Raw genomic sequence first — 17,656 nt, 5'->3', positions numbered from 1 at the left:
TCTCAGCATCTGTTTCTCTTCATTCTCTCTTCATGCGGCAGTTGGGTGTCAGATATTCACTGACAGTTAGATCCAATATATCTTATAGGGGGGCTCCTTTTGCCTAGAAGATGTATTAGAACTCACTCTATTAAAATCACCAGACATCATGTCTCTCTACATGCAGGATTTGTGCAAAAGGCAGTTATTTTGTTAGATTTTGTTTGTACTGGAATCAGTTATTTGAGTGAGCTCTAATACATCTGCTAGGAAAAGAAGCCCCCCTATAAGATATATTGGATCTAACTGTCAGTGAATATCTGACACCCAACTGCTGCATGAAGACAGAATGAAGAGAAACAGATGCTGAGAGAGGAATAGTGAAGATAAACTTGATTATTTCAGAAACGTTACACCAGTTTCTTATTTCAGAATGTGGAAGCTTGTATTACATTTTAATTTTTGTGATAGTTCCCTTTAACTACTTATAGATGATGGCCTGAAGAGAACATAAGGTAAATCACTGGTTTGCGAGCTGAGCACTTGGATGGTCTGCTATACCCAGAGACCCCAGACATAGCAATAAATGAAGGGTAACTTCTGTTTAATCTTCAAAACTGCAGCTTCCAATCAGAACCATGTTTAGGGCAGAGACCGCCTTGTTTGCCTTAGGCCCCACTGGTGTGACAATATGTTTAGCTCAGGGGCGTAACTACGGGGGGAGCAGGGGGTGCAACTGGGCCAGGGCCTGCACCCCTGCAGGGCCCCCCCGGTAGATCGCGCGCTCTGCAGCCAGCTGGAAAAATTACGCGTACGAGGGTGGGCCCGGCTGCAGGGCCCACCCCCACCAAGTTCCGTTACTGGTTTAGCTGGTGGCCTAACTGCATTGCCCTTTAACTCCGGCCCTGCTCCCAGTTTAGGGAGGGACGGCCGGAGAGAAACGCTGCAGGTACTGCTGTTCATTTCCATTCTATATCTCTAAAACCAATGAGCCCAGCAGCGACCACAGATGCAAATAAATTGCCTAATTATTAACACAGACCCAGCGTAATGAGAGATTCTGACGCAATCGTTCAGGTTCCGCAAAATAAACAGGGAATCTTTCCGAAGGTGGAGCTGCTCTTTAACACACTCTGTGTCAGCATACAAAACAGGGGAATTAAATACACCAGTCATCAAGCACAGGCAAAAGGACAGAAATGTACAAAGACGTGTGAGAGAGTTCTAGTGCGGAGGCTTAAAGAGTGTTCACCGTAACCAATGGTGCTGTACAAACTCCTAAGCAGTGTAAGTGAAAGGGTTAATTAACCCCCTTGCACCCGTTCCCAATAAAACGTTTGGGGAACGTGCAGTGTAAACATGAACAGGTTCTGATTTTTCTCCTTTTTTTTCCCTCCTAGAAGTCCCAGTCCTCTATAGCGAGTTGCTCCAAATCAGACGCCATTTCCAGAACTGACTGGGGGTTCAGTATTCGAGCGGATTCGAAGCTGGTGTTTGGCGACACAGGACAAAGCAGTTCTGGGAGGGCGTCCGATGCTTTGCGTTTTATCTGCGGGTAATAGGGGAAAGGTTATTAATACAGCTATTAAATATAAAAATGTTATATAATAAATATATATATATATATATATATATATATATATATATATATATATAATACACAAAAGCCATGAATATCTTGTAAATTCTATCCTTATAAATGGTGAGTTCTGATGTCATCAGTTATAAACGGTGAGTTCTGATGTCATTTCTGTCACATGACTCACTGAAATTTGTGTATTACAATAAATAAAGTACCCCCAGTTGCAAAATATAAGGATATTAGAAGTTACCTTCGGCCTCGTGTTTTTATATGGTCATGAAACTCCTTGGTAACTTATAATATCCTTATATTTTACAAAAGGGGGTACTTTATTCACTATATATATATATATATATATATACTTTGTCATTATACTATATATAAATATATATGGGATATAAAAAAATTACAGCAGCACAGCAATAAGTACTCATTAGGTAGTAAAGGTATTGGACCGGTTATGCAGAATGCTTGGGACCTGGGGCTTTCTGGATAACAGATCTTTCTGTAATTTGGATCTTCATACCTTAAGGAGCATAAACTCGAAACTTGACCAATCTAAATATATTGTTATAATCAAATTTTCTCAGCTCAGACGAATTTGATTGCACCGAAAACTTTGTTTCGGATTAGAAAAACTCGATCGGCGGGAAGGCTGCAAACATCACCAAAATGATCGCTGGACCTCTCCCATTGACTTATACAGTATATAGATTCCATTATAATCAAATAATCCATTTTTTAAAAACCAATAAATAATAAACCAGTACATTGTAATTTTTATTATTTAATAAGTTTTTATTTACTGTAAAACGCTTACCAGCATATTGTTAACCCATATGATCATGCAAGTTGTTTCTGTTAAAATTATTACAGATTGGCATTTCAAATGTGTAAGCACTTCTAGATCTATAACTCTTCCCGACATATAAACCTAAATATTTAATGGATAAACATGTCGCTTTCTTTATTGTAACTGCCATTTGTTCAACATATGTTACGGGGTAAGTGTTGCCCAATCTGTTAGCGGTGCTTTTCTATAAACTGAGGGGGGAAAAGAGAAAATGAACTGGTAGAGTGAGAAAGGGGGAAAGTCAGAGGGAAGATGCAGAGGAGCCAGGTCTATGAGTCAGTTTCATTCTCAAATTCCGCCCAGGGGAGCCATAGCAGTTCATTTTATATCCTTTGCTTTGCAGATATGCTCTAATGGTCTCCATATTTCTTATCCATTTCACTTTAGTGATGAGGGCCTGTTGATTTGGTAGGGAGGTGCTCTTCCACTTAGCGGTTCGTAGGGGCACATTTACTATTGGTCGAATATAGAGGGTTAATTAGCCCTGGATATTCGACCCTCGAAGTAAAATACTTCAAATATTGAAGTTGAAGGATTTACCGCAAATGCTTCGATCGAACGATCGAAGGATTTTCCTTCGATCAAAAAAACCTTAGAAAGCTTATGGGGACCTTCCAACTTGGTGCTCGGTAGGTTTTAGGTGGCGAAGTAGGTAGTCGTAGGTAGGTAAAACATGGGTGTGCACTATATAACTGGAGAAGGCCTACAAGTTGATATTTAGATGGTACTTTACCCCCTCAAAGCTGGCTTACTTATCGAGAAACACGCTCTCTCCGCTATGTTTTGGGGGATGCAGAGAGCACAGCACATTTTATTACAGGTGGTGGACTGTGAGATAGTCAAAAAATTTGGAGAATGGTAGCCCACACCCTGTCAGCTATTTTTAAATATCCCATTGAGCCCAATCCCTTATCATTCCTCTTGGGTCTGCCTCTCAAAACACTGAAAGCCCAATATTCGAATAAACTAGCGAAACATATACTTATGGCGAACACTACGGGGCACATTTACTTAGCTCAAGTGAAGGATTAGAATGAAAAATACTTCGACCATCGAATTGGCTACTTCGATTCAAACTAAAAATCGTTGGACTATTCGACCATTCGATAGTCGAAGTACTGTCTCTTTAAAAAATTCTTCGACCCCTAGTTCGCCACCTAAAACCTACCGAGGCCAATGTTAGCCTATGGGGAAGGTCCCCATAGGCTTCCTAACAATTTTCTGATCGAAGGATAATTCTTCGATCGATAGATTAAAATCTTTCGAATCGTTCGATTCAAAGGATTTAATCGTTCGATGGAACGATTATTCCTTCAATCGAACAAATTGCGCTAAATCCTTCAACTTCGATATTCGAAGGATTTCAATTCGGCAGTCGAATATCGAGGGTTAATTAACCCTCGATATTCTACCCTAGGTAAATTTGCCCCTAAAAGTTATGTTTTAGATACTTATCAATGGTTGTCTGAACTAGTTTGCTTGTTACAATAAGATGGAAGTGTGGGAAGTTCACATTCCATCTCTATTTGTTTCAGTTTTATAAAAAAAACAATAACCATAAATATTTCCTAATTAAAACAACAGGCAACATAGCACAAGCACTATTCATTGAACTCATATAGAAAAAGGGTGTATACTTCCCCTTTAAACTCTTAAATACACATTACGCAATCAGGTACTTGAGACCAACATCATCGATTTTCCAGGTGGTTAAAAGCAATAATCTCCTTCAGTTCAGAACTATAAATATATAAATACATGGATGTCCTAACCACAGACATATATGGAAGCTATACATTAAGAGAGATACAGCAATCATTGCAATATGTCGCTATAAAAGCACAAACAGGAATTCTAAATCTTGGTTGAACAAACAAAATTATAATTTTGTGCTCCAAAAGTCAATGGACTCCGCAACTTGGGTGAAACCTACTTGGTGAGTCTGGGACAAGCCTTACCTGTTTGAAGAAGGAATGATTGAGGAGGGTGCCTGCACTCGGCCTACAGAAAAACAAAAACAGATGAAACCACAGATTTAGGCTCATGTATGGGATATTGTATACTCGCTATTTTAGAATATTATCCACATAGGACAGAATCGGGAGGAAAATGGAATGTATTTTTCAAAACGCATCAGTTAATAGTGCTGCTCAAGCAGAATTCTGCACTGAAATCCATTTCTCAAACACATTTTTTTATATTTAATTTTAAAATCTGACATGGGGCTAGACATATTGTCAGTTTCCCAGCTGCCCCCAGTCATGCGACTTGTGCTCTGATAAACTTCAGTCTCTCTTTACTGCTGTACTGCAAGTTGGAGTGATATCATCCCCTCCCCCCCCAGCAGCGTAACAACAGAACAATGCAGTGACGTAACTAGATATTACTGGGCCCCACAGCAAATTATTTTTCAGGCCCCCAAAATGTTTAGCGGTTGACTTGTTTCTCCAATATTTATTGAAATTGTATATGAATTAGGGCCTCATGGGGCCCCTTTACCTCCTGGGCCCCCCTGCAGCCGCAGGGTCTGCTTCCTCTATAGTTACGCCCCTGGAACAATGCGAAGGTAACCAGCTCCCTAACACCAGCTGCCTGGTAGATCTAAGAAAAGCACTCAATAGTAAAATCCATGTCCCACTGAGACACATTCAGTTACATTGAGTAGGAGAAACAACAGCCTGCCAGAAAGCAGTTCCATCCTAAAGTGCTGGCTCTTTCTGAAATCACATGACCAGGCAAAATGACCTGAGATGCAGCTACACACCAATATTACAACTAAATACACTTGGTGGTTCAGGAATGACATTTTATATTGTACAGTGAATTATTTGCAGTGTAAACAGTGTCATTTAGAAATAAAAAGTACACCATAAAAATCAGAAATCCCTTTAAGAATGGAGAGGATATACTGAAAAAAGTCCTATCAGATGGGATACCAGAGGAAAAAAATGTGTAGCTCTCACCTCAGTTCAGGGTTTCTCTGTAGACACTGCTCCACCAAATTGTGGAACTGAGGGGAAAAGCTGCGGTTATAAGGATGCATAGATGGTTCACCGTTGGTAGGACGATTGGATGTTCCCTCTCCAATGCCAGAGTCTGCTCCCGAACGGGATGTTTTCATAGTCAGCTCAGAGGCTGGAATGGTGGCTGTGTCCAACAGGCAGGGAACTGTACCATTCAACTTTTCCAGTAGCATCTGAGTTGCGTTTGAAATATTTGGTTAAAGGAGAACTAAATCCTAAAAATGAAAGGCTACAAATGGCATATTTTATATAGTGAACTTATTGCACGAGGCTAAAGTTTGAGCTTGTCAATAGCAGCAATGATCCAGGACTTCAAACTTGTCACAGGGGGTCACCATCTTGGAAAGTGTTTGTGACACTCACATGCTCAGTGGGCTCTGATTGGCTGTTGAGAAGCTAAGCTTAGGGCTCGTCACTAATTATCCAGCAGAAAATATAATATAAGCTGATGCTACAGGGCTGATTACTAAATTCTGATGCTAATTGCACTGGTTTCTGTGCTGCCATGTAGTAATTATGTGTATTAATTACTAATCAGCCTTATATTGTGACATTTCTATTCTATGTGTACTGTATATTGTGAGTGGGTCCCTAAGCTCAGTAAGTGACAGCAGCACAGAGCATGTGCAGTGAATCAGCAGAAAAGAAGATGGGGAGCTACTGGGGCATCTTTAGAGACACAGATCTTTACTGCTAAAGGGCTGTGGTTGCCTTGGGCTGGTACAGAAGCACAAAACATCATGTACAACATTTCTACCTACTTCTTTTGTTAAGCTTTAGTTCTCCTTTAAGGGGAATGGAAGTGAAACCAAGAAAATAAATTTTTTTACGGGGTGGCAGTTATTTAACCTGTGGCCTCACCTGTGTGGCTTGCATATCTTTAAATGGTACGTGGCCATTAGCAAGCTCGCATGCTGTGATTCCCACGCTGTAGATATCGGATTTGGCGTCGTACCCATGTAGGTTCTACAACAGAAAATGAGAGAAGACACTGGCTTGTGCTGCCGGAGATAAATATATCACAAGAATCCCAATAATAAGTAATATTACAGGATCAATAACGCCAAAAATTAAAATGGTTAATTTTACAAGCTACCTGATCTACTGTATTTAGTGAAGCCTTACATATTCAGTTATTTAGATCGCAAGCTCCTTTGGGCAGGAAAGTGTCCTCCAAAGCTCTATCGGTATTAATAAGGAATAATAAATATAATGCTTTATAAAAAGCTAAGTCATGCTAATGGGCATTTCCAATTTCTGGTGTTGCTGGGTCTTTAAATTTTCCTTACATGTGAAGTTATGTTTTCCTACCTGCTGCAAGACCTCCGGGCTCAGCCAGGGAAGGCCCCCGGCACTGTGCTTGGGAAAGTCGTGTATCACCTTAAGACGCTGCCCATGAGTTATCATACTGTGGATGCTGCGAAGGCCAGAGAGGTAGACCTTGCCATCCAGAGAGACAAGGATGTGACTTGCCTTCACACTCCTAGGTACAATGAAAGGAAAAAATGGAGATAAATTCAGTTTGAAAGAAATAATTGTTGCCCAATGTACAATAAAAGGCTGTAGAACTCAGCTTCATCCTAATGATCAGGACTTGAGCCTTAGATGGAAAGGGATAACCAAAGTTCTAGGACCAGGTAGGAAAGGGTTAAGTAGTCCTACCGGTGTCTGTTTAAATTAATAAAAGGGATTTATACTAATTAAAAATAATGCACCTATTGAAAAATGTAGTTCATCCAGAATCTTTGATATTTTAGTGCAGACTCTGATCTCGTTACAATAATGCTACAGAGATAACCCATTAGAAAAGGAAGGGAATAGGCAATGGCTCAGTTCTAACTCCCTGAATTAAAGGAGCAGTATACTTATAGGGCTTGTGCTGAACGTACTTTTTGCCTAATGTTTTCAGGAATGGCTTTTGTTATTCTTGCATTAACCAGGAGAAAAACTGAACGTTCCATTTCAAGTTTCTGCTTCACTTGAACTACTTAAAGGGGAAGTTTGCCTTTAAGTTAACGTTTAGTATGTTATAGAATGGCCAGTTCTACGTCACTTTTCATTTGGTCGTTTTTTTTGATCATTTCTGTTTCCCTGTGTGTTTTACCTATGAACATATCCCATATGATGGATATAATCCAAAGCTTTTAGCATTCCTAGAAGGATGTATGCGATTGCCAGCTCACTCAACCCATCTGCAAAGTGAGTACAGATAAGATCTTTGGCTGAACCTGCAGAAGAGATAGAGAGATGTTACTGTCCGGTTTCATACCAATCTGTGTGCTAAGCACAGCAGTGAAACATTACCAGGTTCAGGAAGGGAAGAAATGCACACGTTTAACTCTCCTAAATAAATGTTCTTACAAAACAAAATGATGCAAAGTATAATATAATGGCACATAATCTAAATGTTCTACATAGTATTTTTCTCATAATGTTACAATTGTCTGTTCACCCTCATATAAATGTAAATCTATATGTGAACCTTTATTTTTTTTTAGCAGTACGTTTTTATTTAAAGTGCATTGACACATTTTACAGAGATGGCATTCCCTTACATAGGAATCTCTTGGTAACACATTCAGATTGGTCAGAGGTAACATAGGAAACAGATTACAATCAAGCTTATAGTTGACTGTTTACAAAGGATGTTTGCATGTGTTGTACTTTTAATCAATAACTATAACAAAATTTCAAAAAGAAAAATAAATATATGCAGTTTCTGTGAAGTATGAAATAAATTCTCCTAAAATCAATTCTGGTGTCTGTGTGGTTACTTGAAGAGTACACATAATCCAGGGCAAATTAGTTTGAAGGGGGAGATTCCCTGATGTTAGTGCACACACTCTGAGAGTAGGGTTGCCACCTTTACTGGGAAAAAATACCGGCCTTCCTGTATTCTTGCCTTTTTTTCCTATTAATAACATTGTCATCAAGCATCATTTTTACCTGCCAGGCAGATAAAATACCAGCCAGGTGGCAACCCTATCTGAGAGGTTAGTACTGGTTAGAAGCTGTGGAGTCAATTAACCAGGACCAGCCAGGGTGATATTTGAACCTGTATAAGCACATAAATACACATGTCTGAGCTGTAATATGTGTTTCTGTGCCATTTAATACACATGTAGCTCCTCACCATGTGTTGTCGACCCAGCTGGGCCAGTGCTGAGTGGAAATACACTGTTCAATACAATTCACTGCTGACATCCACCAGGAAAGGGAAACCGCAACAATTACCTGATGCTACTTACCATAAACACAGAACACACCGGCACAGCATGGGTATTACTAGCAGGTATAACCTTGCTCGTTTATTGCGGATGCAACGTTTCGGGGCGTGATCCCTTTCTCAATGCTTGAGAAAGGGATCACGCCCCGAAACGTTGCATCCGCAATAAACGAGCAAGGTTATACCTGCTAGTAATACCCATGCTGTGCCGGTGTGTTCTGTGTTTATGGTAAGTAGCATCAGGTAATTGTTGCGGTTTCCCTTTCCTGGTGGATGTCAGCAGTGAATTGTATTGAACAGTGTATTTCCACTCAGCACTGGCCCAGCTGGGTCGACAACACATGGTGAGGAGCTACATGTGTATTAAATGGCACAGAAACACATATTACAGCTCAGACATGTGTATTTATGTGCTTATACAGGTTCAAATATCACCCTGGCTGGTCCTTACCATAAACACAGAACACACCGGCACAGCATGGGTATTACTAGCAGGTATAACCTTGCTCGTTTATTGCGGATGCAACGTTTCGGGGCGTGATCCCTTTCTCAAGCATTGAGAAAGGGGTCACGCCCCGAAACGTTGCATCCGCAATAAACGAGCAAGGTTATACCTGCTAGTAATACCCATGCTGTGCCGGTGTGTTCTGTGTCTACGTTGCTTTTGAGGTTGCCCAATTCCTCTATCATCGAGCACCTGGGATTCGTTTGTTTCTTGACGGCCAGGGTGTGCGAGTGTAAGTTTGTTCTGCTACTTACCATAAGCCATAAACGGAGTTACCACCCAAAGCTCATTGTCAGATATAAATGTGGCTCTGTAGGGAAGGATATTTGGGTGGTTAAACAGCTTGGACACATGGAGCTCAGTCTAGAAACAAAAGGAAGTATTAAATCAAACAAAAATAATATAACATTGGACAGCAAGATCATTGTTTATTGAGGAGTATACTGCCAAACCATCTTGCTGGAAGAGCAAGGCAAGTGCCTGTTTGGCGTTAAACATTAATTAAACATTAATAACGCCTCACAGGCTGGCCAAACTGTAACAGATACATGCCCCAAATGCAACCTAGGGGTGGCACATCTTTTGGGAATGCCCAGTCATTAAACAATTTTGCTCAGAGGTTTTTAAGGTACATTAACGAGAGACTGGCCCTCCTCAACATTCAATGTCCGAAAGTATGTTTACTCTGTGTTCTGGAAGACTTGGGTCTCTCGTCATACCAGCGGTTATGTTATCTACAGCTATTGTTCTATTTAAAGAAAGCCATACTGTTGACATGGAAATGCACATCTGCTCCGGCATTCACCCTCTGGAAAAAACGAATTAATGATGTGTTAACCAAACAAAAACGGGTCCACTTGTCTAGAGGATGCCCAGCTAAATTCAATGCAAGTTGGGATACTTGGCTGTTTAAATAGATATGACTCGCAAAAGCTTTACTTCTCTCTGTCCTATTTTTCTCTTTCTTTTTTTTTTTTGTTGTAACTGTTAAAGCATAAAGAAAAACAAAAAACATTAATAACAGGCTGGCATTCAATGTTTGGAATGAAATTGAGACGAAATAGTGAATATAATTGGAGGTTAGATAAGGGGCCTCTTGCCTAGAGGATGGAGCCCTTGCAGAAGAGGTACTACAAAAAAGGCTTACACTTTATTTGGGCGCAGGCAGGTTAGACAAAACAGGAAAAGTAGGCACATAAAACAAGAAGGGCAAGATGTGATGCTGTTTTTTAGACAATAGTTTGTTTCCTACCATCCCTCACAAAACCAAAGTAAAGATCAAAAGGAATTTCACAGTGTGATCTACAGGCCAGCTAACCAACACAACTGGATCAACTGGCAGTAAAGGTGGCCATAGACTCAAAGATCCGCTCGTTTGGCGATGTCGCCGATATGCCACTAACTGCATGGCTATATCGGGGGTAATTCGAACGTTCGGCCGTATGGCTGAACGATCGAATTACGATGCGCCAAGGGGCTCCGACGTGTCGGTCGGGTAAAAATCCAACCTTCCCGATCGATATCGTGGCCAGATATCGATTGGGAAGACCCGACGGAAGCCCCCATACACGGGCAGATAAGCTGTCAAATCGGTCCAAACGACTGATATCGGCAGCTTTATCTGCCCGTGTATGGCCACCATTAGGCAGGTCAAAAAAAAGTTGAACGTGATGGACGTGGGTCTTTTTTCAACCTAACTTATTATTTTACGACGTAACTCTTACCTGCAGGAAGGTTACCATGTCGTTGGTGCAGAACTCCAAATTCACCCTCCTGATACAAACATATTCTCTACTTGGTCTGTAACGAGCTAAATTTACAGTCATCAAGTCGTCAAATCCTCTACCTAAAGAAAAAATAAAAAAGGAAATGAATTAAAGACATTTCAATTTGTTCTTTTAGGACCCCCGTGTCTGTTCTAGAACTCACCTATCACAGTTAACAGTTCATAACAACTGCTGTCCGGGGTGTAGATTCCCATAGCGTTGGGACCATGAGAGGATGCTATAGATTCAACACTCGCTGCTTCATTGGTCTGCAAAGAAAGTAAAATCCAAGCGGGAGGCAAAGGGAGACAGAATGAGATAGAGAAATGGTAGACCCTCTCATCAATGGCATGGAAAATATGCAAAGAAGGGATTAAACATATATAAGATTATAAATCCTTTAACACTGTCAGTATGTGGATGAGAGAACAGAAATCCACTATAGTGATTGATTAATTACATCTAACCATCATCAAGTAATTTCTTTCACTGGATAAAGGTTAATGTGCAATAAGAGCTCTGAGGATAGCGGAATTGTAAGGAGCTGATACCCAATGTAGCAGAGGTAGTTGGGTTTTCCGGCACCAAATAAAAGAAGGGTGCAATCATGTAGAAGAACAAAATTATGATCCAATATACCTTATAGGGGGGCTCCTTTTGCCTAGAAGATGTATTAGAGCTCACTACCAAAAATCATGTCTCTCTACATGCAGAATTTGTGCAAAAGGCAGTTATTGTTAGATTTTGTTTATACAGGAATCAGTTATTTGAGTAAGTGCTAATACATCTGCTAGGAAAGGAGCCTCCTATAAGATATATTGGATCCAACTCCTGAATGAAGACAGAATGAGGAGAAAGAGATGCCGAGAGAGGAATAGTGTAGATAAACTTGATTATTTCAGAAACAATGCAGAATTTTTAATGGATTGTATTTAGAAAGTTTCTAACTTCAGTATGAGGAAGCGAATATGAAATTTTCATTTTCACGATAGTTCCCCTTTAATGATAGGAGGCAGCAGCGTATAACGTTGGGTTGCAGTAGATAAGTATAGAATAAGTATAGAATATAAATGGAAAGAACTTTTGCTTAGGAACGTGCATGGAAAAGATGGGCTTTGAACGGTCAGTGAAAAGAAGCAATATGGACGGAGAAGAACAGTTGCATTCGTACGATTCTACATGGGTTGAATGGGCACAGAGACCCAAGAGCAAATGGACAAATGGCATAATACAAAACACAAGACGTGAATCATTACAGACAACAGATCGTGCATAATATCACTCCCTCAGCTCAATGTGGTTCCGCCTCAGAAATCACAGGATGGCACTGAGACTGATATAGTGCTACTGTCATTTTATGTTGAGAGACTGCCAGGTTATCCAGTGGCATCCATTGTCTGATCCCTGCCGTACACTATTTAAAAAGGAGGGAGCTGTCGTAGTTGTACCCATGCACATAAGCTATAGTGAATGTTTAAAGGAGAAGGAAAGTCTAAAATTAAGTAAGCTTTATCAGAAAGGTCTATATAAATACTCCAGTAAACCCTCAAAGTAATGCTGCTCTGAGTCCTCTGTCAAAACAAAAAGCACATTTCTTTCCTTCTATTGTGTACTCATGGACTTCTGTATCAGACTTCCTGTTTTCAGCTTAAACCTCCAGGGCTAGGGCTTGAGCATGCTCAGTTTACTCCTCTCTCCCTCTTCCTGCTGTAATCTGAGCCCAGAGCTATGAGTGAGCAAGGAGAGACACCAAGTCACACCAAGCTAATATGGCAGCTGCTATCCTAAACAGAGAGCTTCTAGAGCTGTTTACTCAGGTATGGTAAAGCATTCTGCAGAATAAATTATAGTGTTATAGCTTGTACTATTGTGGCTAATCTATTGGCATTAAATAAACTGCTTCGGTAGCTTTCATTCTCCTTTAACAAATCAGCTTCACCCACAATTTTTCACGACCTAAATGGTTTATTTGTGAGCTCCTTGTATTTGTCTTTCCTGCTGCATCAGTCCTAAGTGTGCTGTCTGGCAGATGGGTCTTCCAAACTGGTGATCAGCACATGGGATTCACAGCATGCAGCAGGAAAAACAAAACATCAAAACACCAGAAACTATTTTTAAAAATGATAAAAGTATCTGTAAAAAATATTTATTAAACATCTAATACACTTTAGTGTGTTCTATCGTACTGCCAGTTGCCCTTTACCAAATAACCTGCAACTCCCAGCACTCCTTAAAGGAGAACTAAACCCTAAAAATGAATATGGTTAAAAATGGCCTATTTTATATAGTGAACTTATTGCACAAGGCTAAAGTTTGAGCTTGTCAATAGCAGCAATGATCCAGGACTTCAAACTTGTCACAGGGGGTCACCATCTTGGAAAGTGTCTGTGACACTCACATGATCAGTGGGCTCTGATTGGCTGTTGAGAAGCTAAGCTTAGGGCTCGTCACTAATTATCCAGCAGAAAATGAGCTTCCCTGGCTGTAATATAAGCTACAGGTTTGCTGATTATTAAATTCTGATGCTAATTGCACTGGTTTCTGTGCTGCCATGTAGTAATTATCTGTATTAATTACTAATCAGCCTTATATTGTGACATTTCTATTCTATGTGTACTGTATATTGTGAGTGGGTCCCTAAGCTCAGTAAGTGACAGCAGCACAGAGCATGTGCAGTGAATCAGCAGAAAAGAAGATGGGGGCCTATTTCTTTACTATGGGGACTGTACCCACAAGGACAACACTGAAAATCCATATGCAGATGAGACGCAACATGCAGCATTTCATATGTATGGCAAGGGATGAGATTCTGCTCCACAACAAAACCAGCAGTCACAAAGAGGCCTCCATGCAATACATCCACACACAGAGAATGAGCTGAGAGGGAAGGTCCCACTTACTTTCCTTCGAGAGTCCCCTAAATGCGAGTCTGGAGGAAGGGAGAGGAGTATCTGCTCAGCTTTATGCAACATATTAAAACGACGCAGGCCATTATATCTAACCAAGTTGAGTGGGAGGCTTGTAATTCACTTTAAAACAATTGCATGAAAAGGGCATAGTACACCCCACTGACATTTTTTAAAAAAAAGAACGAAAGCCTAAAAGCATTATGGCTAGAAATGCTGTATTTTATTTACTGACCTCATTGTACAAGCCTAGAGGTTCAGCAGTCCTATAACATTAATGATCCAGGCCTTCAAATTTGTCCCCAGCAGCTACCCATCTTGAATCTCCATTTTTTTCAGTGTCAGTGACACTGCACATGCTCAGTGTGCTCTGAGCTGCTAAGATGCTAAGCTTAGGGGTCATCAGAAATCAGCATGCAGAAAATGAGGTTTGTCATGGCAGCTGATGTTACAGGGTAGAGTCCTGCGCCAAACCAATTTGTTAAACCCGAACTGGACCCGCGACCCGCAACTGGACCCGCAACCCGCACACTTACCCGATTGGACCCGCAAGTACCTTATCCGCAACCCGATCCACTGACCACCGAGAAACTGGAAGTGCTGTCGTAACCTGGAAGTGGCATCATTAGAAGTAGGCATGATCAGAAAGAAAGGAGTAAAACTCGCTATTGAGAAGACCCGCGACCCGACCCACAAACACGGAGAACCGCCGACCCACGTCTATACCCACTCCCGAAACGTCTACATGCAACCCGCAGGGTACCGCAGGTTTTTCCGGGGAACCCGCGGGTACCCGACCCGCTGCAGGACTCTACTACAGGGCTGATTATGAATTCTATACCCACTCCCGAAAACGTCTACATGCAACCCGCAGGGTACCGCAGGTTTTTGCGGGGAACGCGCGGGTACCCGACCTGCTGCAGGACTCTACTACAGGGCTGATTATGAATTCCAATGCAGACTGCACTGGTTTTCAGAGCTGCCATTTACATAGTATGTATGTATGTATACACAGTAAATTGTGAGTTGGTCCCTAAGCTCAGGTCACTGAAAGTAGCACAGAGCATGCGCTGTGTAAAGAAGATAGGAAGCTATTGGGGCATCTTCAAAGACATAGAACATCCCTGCTAAAGGGCCCAGTAAAGCCTAACATATAACATGTAGCATTTCTAGTCTACTTCTTTGTCAGGGTTTAGCTCTCCTTTATTACATCTAATAACCTTACCCAAGAAACAAAGAGTAATTGTGTGCTTCAGTCAGTAACTTTCCCAACCCCCCCCGTCCAGAGACGTGGACCACTCCAAAATGAATGAATATTGCTTTCTAGTAAAGGTTGAAAGAACTGCTCACCTCCGAAAAACTCCAGTTCTCTCAAACCATCAACCAGGATCCTGTCTGACACCCAGCGCTGCGGAAAGAGGAGATTTACTGAAGTAATGAGCAAGGCAGGTTAAGTCCTAACAGGGATCTTTTGCTCGGCAGGAACGATTTGTGAAATGCAACTGGTTCTGACTCTTGAAACAGAGTCTGGGCCCGCTGATCAGCACAGTTTCTAAAAGTGAGAACCGGCTGTGCACCGCAGACTTCATAAAAAGAAGTCATTTAGGGGAATCACTTACGAGAAAAGACATGGGGTCCTCTTAGTGCCGCCCGGACGTTCAAAGGCCATAAACTGTACAGTCTAAAGATAAGAGACATGACACAGATGGGTGAGGCAAAGAGCCAGGTGATCCATGTGAAAAACCCCGCCTAGTCTTCTAGTCATCACACAACAGACACGCTCACATGACACTGAGTAGCTTCTTTCACTATTACTGCACCAGTGGAACACTTTGTGCCTCCCCACCCCCCTGGACTTTACAAAACTGTGTCATTCAAAATCCAGGGAGCCCCAAAGCGTTGCACTTGTATATGGAACAGAGGAGGGGTCACCTGGCTGTAACTGAGTGCAATTTTCATTTAGTCTTCATCAATACTACCAGAGGCCAAGCTAACTGGGCTCCCTAAGCAACCCAGACGGCCACTTAGCACCCTCCCTTGGGCACACGCTCCTTCACATGCTGATGTCACACGTGTGCACACTCCATTGCACTCGGACGAGGGGGCACCAGACAGCTCACTGTTTAGTGTGCAGAAGAGGGTCCAGTGGATGGAAGCGGTATGTGCCTGGTGCCCAGAAGACCTTTGCGCCCTTGGCACGTGCCTCTTCTGCCTACCCCTAGTTCAGGCTCTGAATACGACCACCCAATAACATGCAGCCCGTGCACTCAGCCTAGGAGTGATACACAATCACAAGTATAATCAGTGGCTGAACTACGGGGGGAGCAGGGGGTGCGAGCGGGCCAGGGCCCGCACCCCCTCAGGGCCCCCCGGCAGTCCGTGCGTCACTAACAAATGCGGCCGTACGGAGGGGGCGGGGCCCGGCTGCGCGCCACGCACCAGGGCCCGCCCCCCTCTAGGATCGCTACTGGGTATAATGTGTGGCTATTAGAGGTATAATGTGTGGCTATATTAGAGGTATAATGTGTGACTACTAGAGGTATAATGAGTGGCTACTAGAGGTATAATGAGCGGCTGCTAGAGGTATAATGAGCGGCTGCTAGAGGTATAATGAGCGGCTGCTAGAGGTATAATGAGCGGCTACTAGAGGTATAATGAGCGGCTACTAGAGGTATAATGAGCGGCTACTAGAGGTATAATGAGCGGCTACTAGAGGTATAATGAGCGGCTGCTAGAGGTATAATGAGCGGCTGCTAGAGGTATAATGAGCGGCTGCTAGAGGTATAATGAGCGGCTACTAGAGGTATAATGAGCGGCTACTAGAGGTATAATGAGCGGCTACTAGAGGTATAATGAGCGGCTACTAGAGGTATAATGAGCGGCTGCTAGAGGTATAATGAGCGGCTACTAGAGGTATAATGAGCGGCTGCTAGAGGTATAATGAGCGGCTGCTAGAGGTATAATGAGCGGCTACTAGAGGTATAATGAGCGGCTGCTAGCGGTATAATGAGCGGCTACTAGAGGTATAATGAGCGGCTACTAGAGGTATAATGTGTGGCTACTAGAGGTATAATCTGTGGCTACTAGAGGTATAATGAGCGGCTACTAGAGGTATAATGTGTGGCTTCTAGAGGTATAATGTGTGGCTATTAGAGGTATAATGTGTGGCTACTAGAGGTATAATGTGTGGCTTCTAGAGGTATAATGTGTGGCTATTAGAGGTATAATGTGTGGCTACTAGAGGTATAATGTGTGGCTATTAGAGGTATAATGTGTGGCTACTAGAGGTATAATGTGTGGCTACTAGAGGTATAATGTGTGGCTACTAGAGGTATAATGTGTGGCTTCTAGAGGTATAATGTGTGGCTATTAGAGGTATAATGTGTGGCTATATTAGAGGTATAATGAGTGGCTACTAGAGGTATAATGTGTGGCTATATAAGAGGTATAATGTGTGGCTATATAAGAGGTATAATGTGTGTGTCAGACAGGGAGCCTGCAGTGCATATGAAGCGGTGTTGCCCCGAGAGCCTCAGGAGATGCAATTACCAACCCTGTACAAACACAGACCTGCACTTATGGACAGTACGTGAGCCATTTCTATACACACACAACGACTACTCTAAGCCTGTCAGTGAGCGGGTACCTTGAGGCGTAGTGGAGTCTTTATTTACCCAATACACCCCCTTCCTCTGCTGGCCGCAGCGCTTCCGGTCTGTCACTGGGTGTCTTGGAGCTGGGTGGTGCGCCTCCTTGTAACATCCGGTAGAGACGGGTCAGTCGACGTCATATCCTGCGCCGAGGCCTAGTCAGCAG

The 17,656-nt window shown here is 42.2% G+C and overlaps 1 protein-coding gene across 9 annotated transcripts; it reads right to left on the bottom strand.

Annotated features, from left to right (window-relative positions):
• Nucleotides 1–934: 934 nt before the first annotated feature.
• Nucleotides 935–17,623, bottom strand: strada.S (STE20-related kinase adaptor alpha S homeolog). 9 transcript variants are annotated; one of them, XM_041579191.1, is made up of 13 exons: nucleotides 17,487–17,623; nucleotides 15,460–15,521; nucleotides 15,191–15,248; nucleotides 13,835–13,863; nucleotides 11,098–11,203; nucleotides 10,893–11,014; nucleotides 9,423–9,531; nucleotides 7,542–7,665; nucleotides 6,749–6,920; nucleotides 6,299–6,403; nucleotides 5,378–5,610; nucleotides 4,373–4,415; nucleotides 935–1,528 (listed from the first exon to the last, which is right to left on the bottom strand). In XM_041579191.1, the coding sequence occupies exons 2-13, from the start codon at nucleotides 15,469–15,471 to the stop codon at nucleotides 1,376–1,378; spliced, it is 1,266 nt and encodes a 421-aa protein (XP_041435125.1). In that variant the 5' UTR covers nucleotides 15,472–15,521; nucleotides 17,487–17,623; the 3' UTR covers nucleotides 935–1,375. The 9 variants fall into 9 exon arrangements, with proteins under 9 accessions (XP_041435125.1, XP_041435126.1, XP_041435127.1 ...); XM_041579192.1 differs by having other exon boundaries at nucleotides 17,515–17,595; XM_041579193.1 differs by lacking the exon at nucleotides 17,487–17,623 and adding an exon at nucleotides 17,411–17,434.
• Between the last annotated feature and the right edge of the window lie 33 nt (nucleotides 17,624–17,656).

Source organism: Xenopus laevis, chromosome 9_10S (assembly GCF_017654675.1).
Source record: "Xenopus laevis strain J_2021 chromosome 9_10S, Xenopus_laevis_v10.1, whole genome shotgun sequence".
In the NCBI taxonomy this organism is placed as follows: domain Eukaryota; kingdom Metazoa; phylum Chordata; class Amphibia; order Anura; family Pipidae; genus Xenopus; species Xenopus laevis.
This window is presented reverse-complemented; position numbering and strand designations above follow the sequence as displayed.

Coding starts and splice junctions, on each gene's coding strand:
- strada.S (XM_041579191.1), bottom strand. Junction 11,204..13,834: donor TAGGGGACTCTCGAAGGAAA/GTAAGTGGGACC, acceptor CTTTCTTTGCAG/ACCAATGAAGCAGCGAGTGT. Junction 11,015..11,097: donor TGAACTGTTAACTGTGATAG/GTGAGTTCTAGA, acceptor TTTTTTCTTTAG/GTAGAGGATTTGACGACTTG.